Source organism: Entelurus aequoreus, linkage group LG06, assembly GCF_033978785.1.
Source record: "Entelurus aequoreus isolate RoL-2023_Sb linkage group LG06, RoL_Eaeq_v1.1, whole genome shotgun sequence".
Taxonomy (NCBI): Eukaryota; Metazoa; Chordata; class Actinopteri; order Syngnathiformes; family Syngnathidae; genus Entelurus; species Entelurus aequoreus.
Window position 1 is genome coordinate 19624702 of NC_084736.1, and position 9078 is coordinate 19633779.

At 39.5% G+C, this 9078-nt stretch overlaps 1 protein-coding gene across 1 annotated transcript in view; it reads left to right on the plus strand.

Moving 5' to 3' along the window:
• ngfra (nerve growth factor receptor a (TNFR superfamily, member 16)) overlaps positions 1-5927 on the plus strand; it is an 87823-nt gene extending 81896 nt beyond the window's left edge. Inside the window, exon 6 of the mRNA XM_062050177.1 lies at positions 5851-5927. Coding sequence (XP_061906161.1) covers positions 5851-5903 — 53 coding nt within the window. The 3' untranslated portion in view covers positions 5904-5927. The remainder of the gene's footprint in view (positions 1-5850) is intronic.
• Positions 5928-9078: the final 3151 nt, after the last annotated feature.

Here is a 9078-nt window from a genome sequence, read left to right on the forward strand (position 1 = left end):
CCACGAGGGAAATTTTTCCACACAGTAGCTCAGTTACAAAGGATGGAAAGGATACTGCACACAAGGGCGTAAAAAGAGGGCGGAAACAAAAGGTATAAAGTAGACTAAAAATGTACCATAGTAGCAATATAAATATAACATGAATATTTACATATTATATATACTGTATATATTTAGTATTTTCGGCCACTGTAACATGACACACAGTTTGAACAGTAACACTGTGTTTGAATATAGGAAAAGAAAACATTGTAATCGGATCGAGTGATTCTTTGGCGTACCATCAGTGGTACACGTACCCCAGTTTGAGAATGCACATCACAGGTGTCGAGCTCAAACCGGGAAATGTGTGTCAATATATGGAGGGCCAAATTGGACAAAAGTAAAGAAATCATTACATCTTTAAATAATTACTTAAATATATAATCAATTAAATCATTAAATTGGCATGAAGTAAATCCATAATTATATTGTGGAATTATGAATCAAACCATGAAATAAAATAAATAATAATAAAAAAATCATGAAATAATCAAACTAAATTATACATTAAACTAATGACACATTTAATAACAAATGTTATTTTTTAATTCAAAATATAATTATTTAATGACACATTTCAGTAACTATTTCAAGACGTATTTATTTGTTTAATTTGTCGCTCCGGGTACTCCGGCTTCCTCCCACCTCCAAAGACATGCACCTGGGGATAGGTTGATTGGCAACACTAAATTGGCCCTAGTGTGTGAATGTGAGTGTGAATGTTGTTTGTCTATTTGTCTCCATCGGTTCAGGCTCCAAGACTATATAGGACAGCTTTATTCTCCATTTGTTCACGCTCAAAGACTTGATAGAACAGCTCTAGTTAGACTGAGACTTGATAACACAGCTCGAGTCTCTATCATTTCAAGCTCAAAGACTGAATAGGACAGCTCTAATCTTCATAAATTCATGCTTGAAGACTGGATACGGCAGCTGCAGTTTTCATCAGTACACACTAAAACACTAGATAGGACAGTTATAGTTAACTGGGACTAGATAGGACAGTTATAGTTAACTGGGACTGGATAGGACAGTTCTAGTCTCCATCTATTTACAATCAAAGACACGATAGGACATATAGGACTCAAGAAAACTCTTGTCTTCATCATTTTATGCTCAAAGACTAGATAGGAGAGCTTTAATTTCCATTTGTTCACACTCAAAGACTAGATATAGGACAACTCTAGTTTGACTCGGCGTTGAGACAGCTCTAGTCTCCATTTCACGCTCAAAGACTAGACAGGACAGCTATAGTCTCCATAAACTCACACTCAAAGACTAGATAGGACAGCTCTAGTTTGACTAGGACTTAACACAGCTCTAGTCTTCATCAGTTCACGCTCAATGACTATAAAGGACAGCTCTTGACTACATAAGTTCATGCTCAAAAGACTAGATAGGACAACTCTAGTTTGACTAGGACTTAACACAGCTCTAGTCTCCATCGGTTCACGCTCCAAGACTATCAGCTATTGTCTCCATAAGTTCATGCTCAAAGACAAGATAGGACAGCTCTAGTTTGACTAGTACATAAGTTCATGCTCAAAGACTAGATAGGACAACACTAGTTTGACTAGGACTTAACACAGCTCTAGTCTCCATTTCACGCCTTAAAGACTAGATAGGACAGCTATAGTCTCCAAAAAGTCACACTCAAAGACTAGATAGGACAGTTCTAGTTTGACTAGGACTTAACACTGCTTTAGTCTCCATCAGTTCACGCTCAAGGTCTATAAAGGACAGCTGTTGTCTACATAAGTTCATGGTCAAAGACTAGATAGGACTACTCTAGTGTGACTAAGACTTAACACAGCTCTAGTCGCCATCAGTTCACGCTGAAAGACTAGAGAAGACAGCTATAGTGTGACTCAGACTTGAGACAGCTCTAGTCTCCATTTCACGCTCAAAGACTAGATAGGACAGCTATAGTCTCCATAAAGTCACACTCAAAGACTAGATAGGACCGCTCTAGTTTGACTAGCACTTAACACAGCACTAGTCTCCATCAGTTCACGCTCAAAGACTATATAAGACAGCTCTTGTCCACATAAATTCATGTTTAAAGACTAGATAGGACGACTCTAGTGTGTCTAGGACTAAACACAGCTCTAGTCTCCATCAGTTCACGCTCAAAGACTATCAGCTAACGTCTCCATAAGTTCATGCTCAAAGACCAGATAGGACAGCTCTAATTTGACTAGGTGTAGACAGGTTAGTTACAGTCGCAATCGGTTCACGCTCAAAGACAAGATTGGACAGCTATAGTCTCCATAAACTCACACTAAAAGACTAGATAGGACAGCTGTAATTTGACTAGGAGTAGACAAGTTAGTTACAGTCGCCATCGGTTCACGCTCAAATACTAGATTGGACAGCTATAGTCTCCATAAACTCACACTCAAAGACTAGATAGGACAGCTCTAGTTTGACTAGGAGTAAACAGGTTAGTTGCAGTCACCATCGGTTCACGCTCAAAGACTAGATTGGACAGCTATAGTCTCCATAAACTCAAACTCAAAGACTACATAGGACAGCTCTAGTTTGACTAGGAGTAGACAAGTGAGTTACAGTCGCCATTGGTTCACGCTCAAAGACTACATCAGACAGCTATAGTCTCCATAAACTCACACTAAAAGACTAGATAGGACAGCTGTAATTTGACTAGGAGTAGACAAGTTACTTACAGTCGCCATTGGTTCATGCTCAAAGACTGGATTGGACAGCTATAGTCTCCATAAACTCACACTAAAAGACTAGATAAGACAGCTCTAGTTTGACTAGGAGTAGACACGTTAGTTACAGTCGCCATCGGTTCACGCTCAAAGACTAGACAGCTATAGTCTCCATAAACTCACACTCAAAGACTAGATAGGACAGCTCTAGTTTGACTAGGAGTAGACAAGTTAGTTACAGTCGCCATCGGTTCATGCTTAAAGAATAGATTGGACAGCTATAGTCTCCATAAACTCACACTCAAAGACTAGATAGGACAGCCCTAGTTTGACTAGGAGTAGACAAGTTAGTTACAGTCGCCATCGGTTCATGCTCAAAGAATAGATTGGACAGCTATAGTGTCCATAAACTCACACTAAAAGACTAGATAAGACAGCTCTAGTTTGACTAGGAGTAGACAAGTTAGTTACGGTTGCCATTGGTTCACGCTCAAAGACTAGATCGGACAGCTATAGTGTCCATAAACTCACACTAAAAGACTAGACAGGACAGCCCTAGTTTGACTACAAGTTAGTTACAGTCGCCATCGGTTCATGCTTAAAGAATAGATTGGACAGCTATAGTCTCCATAAACTCACACTCAAAGACTAGATAGGACTGCCCTAGTTTGACTAGGAGTAGACAAGTTAGTTACAGTCGCCATCGGTTCACGCTCACAGACTAGATTGGACAGCTATAGTCTCCATAAACTCACACTAAAAGACTAGACAGGACAGCCCTAGTTTGACTACAAGTTAGTTACAGTCGCCATCGGTTCATGCTTAAAGAATAGATTGGACAGCTATAGTCTCCATAAACTCACACTCAAAGACTAGATAGGACTGCCCTAGTTTGACTAGGAGTAGACAAGTTAGTTACAGTCGCCATCGGTTCACGCTCAAAGACTACATTGGACAGCTATAGTCTCCATAAACTCACACTAAAAGACTAGACAGGACAGCCCTAGTTTGACTACAAGTTAGTTACAGTCGCCATCGGTTCATGCTTAAAGAATAGATTGGACAGCTATAGTCTCCATAAACTCACACTCAAAGACTAGATAGGACTGCCCTAGTTTGACTAGGAGTAGACAAGTTAGTTACAGTCGCCATCGGTTCACGCTCAAAGACTAGATTGGACAGCTATAGTCTCCATAAACTCACACTAAAAGACTAGATAGGACAGCTCTAGTTTGTCTAGGAGTAGACAAGTTAGTTACAGTCGCCATTGGTTCACGCTCAAAGACTAGATTGGACAGCTATAGTCTCCATAAACTCACACTCAAAGACTACATAGGACAGCTCTAGTTTGACTAGGAGTAGACAAGTGAGTTACAGTCGCCATTGGTTCACGCTCAAAGACTAGATCAGACAGCTATAGTCTCCATAAACTCACACTAAAAGACTAGATAGGACAGCTGTAATTTGACTAGGAGTAGACCAGTTAGTTACAGTCGCCATTGGTTCACGCTTAAAGAATAGATTGGACAGCTATAGTCTCCATAAACTCACACTCAAAGACTAGATAGGACTGCCCTAGTTTGACTAGGAGTAGACAAGTTAGTTACAGTCGCCATCGGTTCACGCTCACAGACTAGATTGGACAGCTATAGTCTCCATAAACTCACACTAAAAGACTAGACAGGACAGCCCTAGTTTGACTACAAGTTAGTTACAGTCGCCATCGGTTCATGCTTAAAGAATAGATTGGACAGCTATAGTCTCCATAAACTCACACTCAAAGACTAGATAGGACTGCCCTAGTTTGACTAGGAGTAGACAAGTTAGTTACAGTCGCCATCGGTTCACGCTCAAAGACTACATTGGACAGCTATAGTCTCCATAAACTCACACTAAAAGACTAGACAGGACAGCCCTAGTTTGACTACAAGTTAGTTACAGTCGCCATCGGTTCATGCTTAAAGAATAGATTGGACAGCTATAGTCTCCATAAACTCACACTCAAAGACTAGATAGGACTGCCCTAGTTTGACTAGGAGTAGACAAGTTAGTTACAGTCGCCATCGGTTCACGCTCAAAGACTAGATTGGACAGCTATAGTCTCCATAAACTCACACTAAAAGACTAGATAGGACAGCTCTAGTTTGTCTAGGAGTAGACAAGTTAGTTACAGTCGCCATTGGTTCACGCTCAAAGACTAGATTGGACAGCTATAGTCTCCATAAACTCACACTCAAAGACTACATAGGACAGCTCTAGTTTGACTAGGAGTAGACAAGTGAGTTACAGTCGCCATTGGTTCACGCTCAAAGACTAGATCAGACAGCTATAGTCTCCATAAACTCACACTAAAAGACTAGATAGGACAGCTGTAATTTGACTAGGAGTAGACCAGTTAGTTACAGTCGCCATTGGTTCACGCTCAAAGACTGGATTGGACAGCTATAGTCTCCATAAACTCACACTAAAAGACTAGATAAGACAGCTCTAGTTTGACTAGGAGTAGACAAGTTAGTTACAGTCGCCATCGGTTCACGCTCAAAGACTAGATTGGACAGTTATAGTCTCCATAAACTCACACTAAAAGACTAGATAGGACAGCTCTAGTTTGTCTAGGAGTAGACAAGTTAGTTACAGTCGCCATTGGTTCACGCTCAAAGACTAGATCGGACAGCTATAGTTCCCATAATTCCTTCCTTAAAGATTTTGTTTTGTATTTTTATTTACTTATTTACTTTAGTTTAAATAGGACTCAAGACAACTATTGTCTTCATCAGTTTATGCTCAAAGACTAGATAGGAGAGCTTTAATTTCCATTTGTTTACGCTCAAAGACTAGATAGGACAGCTCTAGTTTGACTCTGTGTTAAGACAGCTCTAGTCTCCATTTCACGCTCAAAGACTAGATAGGACAGCTATAGTCTCCATAAACTCCCACTCAAAGATTTTCAAACTTTATTTACCTTTAAGTTAATATTGTCTGATACCAATATCAGATCCCATGCTCCGTATCAAACTCTCCCATAAAACGACCCGTTAAAAGGAAACGTGACCGCCGACCCGCCATAAAGGTTTCGCTGTGAAAAAAAAAAGTGTCTCTAATTATCAGCTGACATTTCTTCTTCTTCTCTCCGCAGTGGTGAGCGTGGACGGCGGTCCCCAGCCTGTCACGCCTCCTCCTGAAGCGTGAGGAAGAAGACGAGGAAGAAGAAGACGGTAGCGAGGACCTGAGTGTCCTGTGGGGTGGGAGTGGGAGTGGGTGTGGGGGGGAGTGTATGGTCCCCAAGGACTTCAAGTCGACGGACCTCCTTTGCAGGTGCGGTCCTGACTCTTCATCCTGCATGCAGAGTCTGTAGAACACGTGCCTGGACTCAACTGTAGATGATACAAGTGCATCTTAGGGAATATTCCACAAAGCTCTTTTTTCCTACTAACTGCCAACCTTTGAACGCCACATTTCCGTTTTTTGCCCTTAAACTAGCCTTGAAACACACAGGTGCCTGTCAGCAGCTCCGTCATGACCCTCTTCTGCCGGGGCGGGATCCCTTTTCACTTTTTTTCACGCCGGGTATTTTATTTGAACTAAGCAAAATTATCTGCCAATAGAACAAGAACATTTGGCCTGTCAAGACTTTCCAAAACAAGTAAAACTAGTCCTAGGTGTCCCAATACTTTTGTCCAGTGGTAGTCCTGAGTGAGACCTACATAGAGGTTTTTGTTTCGTGTCTCTACGATATTCGTACTGGGAGTTAGAGGAAGTTGTGTCTGAGTTCACATTGTCATTATAGGGTATTGTGTGTACAATTTTGAGGACAAAAAAGAAGTAATTGCATTTTACGTTGTCATTATAGAGCAGCATCAGTGCAGTGGGTCTTTGAAGGCTTGTAAAATCAAAACGTAGCACGTATCAAAACTCTTTCTTCAACTTTTAATCAGAAGGGTTCAATCTCTGTCCTGTAGCAGTTTGAAGCCGAAACGACAAACGCGCTCAGAGGAGATAACGTTAGCTGCAAGCAGCGATGGACGGGACCGACTTTGAGGGCTCATAAAATCCAAACCAGAGCAGTAATTAAAACTCTTTCATCAACTTTTAATCAGAAGGGTTCAATCTCTCTCCTGTGCTAATTTGAAGCCGACACGACAAACGCGCTCAGAGGAGATAATGTTTGAAAAAAGGTGACTGTTTTTACTCAACTGTTGTTTTGAAGGGGGAATTGCAAACTTCCTGTTGATTTTTGCTGGGGGTTGTCAGTGTATGAAATCTAGGTCTTAGTGAGACCTACATAGAGGTTTTTGTTTCATGTCTCTACGACATTCCTACTGGGAGTTAGAGGCAGTTTTGTCTGTGTTTTCTTCCTAGGGGGCGCTAGAGCGCAATTTTGAGTTTTGGGGTTTGTTTTTTTATTAGATCACAATTTTTGCCAGGCCTGATGTGTGTGTCCAATTTGGTGAGTTTTGAAGCATGTTAAGGGGGTCAAATTACAGCTCAAAGAGGCCGCGGTACAATAATAAAACGCTAGAAATTCAATAGGGTCCTCTGTCCCAAAGGGACTCAGTCCCTAATTAGCTAACCTCAATGAACCCCAAAATACCTTAAAATAAGTATATTCTCACTAATAACAACTGTACTACTATAGGAGTACGTATTTTCCATTGTTTCGTTGAAAATAAAACAGCAAAAGTCCATTTGGCTGTCATCTGTTTTAATATGAGACACAATTGAGTCAAAGTCATGATTTTTTTTTTTTACATGCTTGAAGTAAGAAATTATTACTTTAAAAAAGTAGTTTTATACTTGTGAGTGTTGATGACACAGCTTTGCATCAGTTGATATTCTAGTTTCAAGCATGTTTTACTCAATATAGGTCATAACATCTCAGCAACAAGCTGTAATATCTTACTGAGATAATTTAGGACCAAAACCCTTAAAACAAGTAAAACACTAACATAAAATCTGCTTAGTGAGTAGAATTATCTTATCAGACAGAAAATAAGCAAATATCTCCCTTATTTGAGATATCTCATTTTACTTAGATTTCAGTTTTTGCAGCTAAAGAAGTTAACATTATAACAGTACAATGCTAACATGCTAACTATAGCATGCTTACAGTTAGCTATACAGCATGTAGAACAACAACTTTACATTTTACAGTCACTTATGGCATTATAATAGGTCTAATAATAGCACATGCGCAGCTAAAACATTTTATTATTTTTTTAAAAACATCTTTTCATGTTTTCCTAGTTGGAAGTGGAATTCTTGAAGGCTCGTGGGAAATTCCGTGTGAATTCTGACGAGCCAAAGCTGAACGGAAATGCCTACAGTTAGCACACCGTCCAGATAGCGTCAAGTAAATAAAAGTAAGAGCGAAATGAGCTAAAGAAGCTAACATGGTAACAGTACTATGCTAACACGCTAACAATAGCATGCTTACAGTTAGCATTAGTGAAATACCGAAATATATACCTGCTAAATTAGCTGGCATACTAATGCTTTGATTGATTGATTGATTGAGACTTTTATTAGTAGATTGCACAGTACAGTACATATTCCGTAGAATTGACCACTAAATGGTAACACCTGAATACGTTTTTCAACTTGTTTAAGTCGGGGTCCACGTTAATCAATTCATGGTAATGCTGATGTACTTAAATGCTTATTGTAACGTGCGTCAAGTACCAACATATATTACTCTGAGGTGTGTACCTGAAAAAATTGTTTAAAATGTTAGCATAGCATAGTTACCGTAAAATCTATAGATGTTGTTTTTACGTCAAATTACGTATATGGAAAACTGGCTCCACTAAAATTTTTATGATAAAATTCTGGCGACTCAGATGCTGTTTTTTTTTTAAAGTGTAACATTTCCAGTTGTTTTTTCCACAGTGCAATACTGTACACGTAAAACGGCTACCATTTTTATTTTTACGGTAAATTTCTAGAGACTGAGCTGCCTGTTGCTAGAAATATGAAATATATTTGGTCGTTATTTTCATGACACTACAATACCCACTACAATGGCATCATCTGAAAGAACAATAATAATATTAAAAGCACATTTTCAAAAAGCGTCCGAAAAGGAGCAGGGGGAAGAAAATACTTTAAATGTCCTGCCCCCTCATCCAGGTGTAATTATTGGTTGTTTTTTTTTAATCAACAATACATTACATCATGACTTTGTACAACAATATTTAGTAAATAATTACAGGATGCAGTAGGTCTTGGTTTGTTTTTGCCCCATCCCTCACTTAAAACGTGAATAAAGAATGCATGATTGGCCTAAAAAGACCTGATAAGTCCGAAAGAGATGATACAGTATTATCTGCTCACTGATGCTACCTGGTGGTTGTTTAAGCAAACTGCA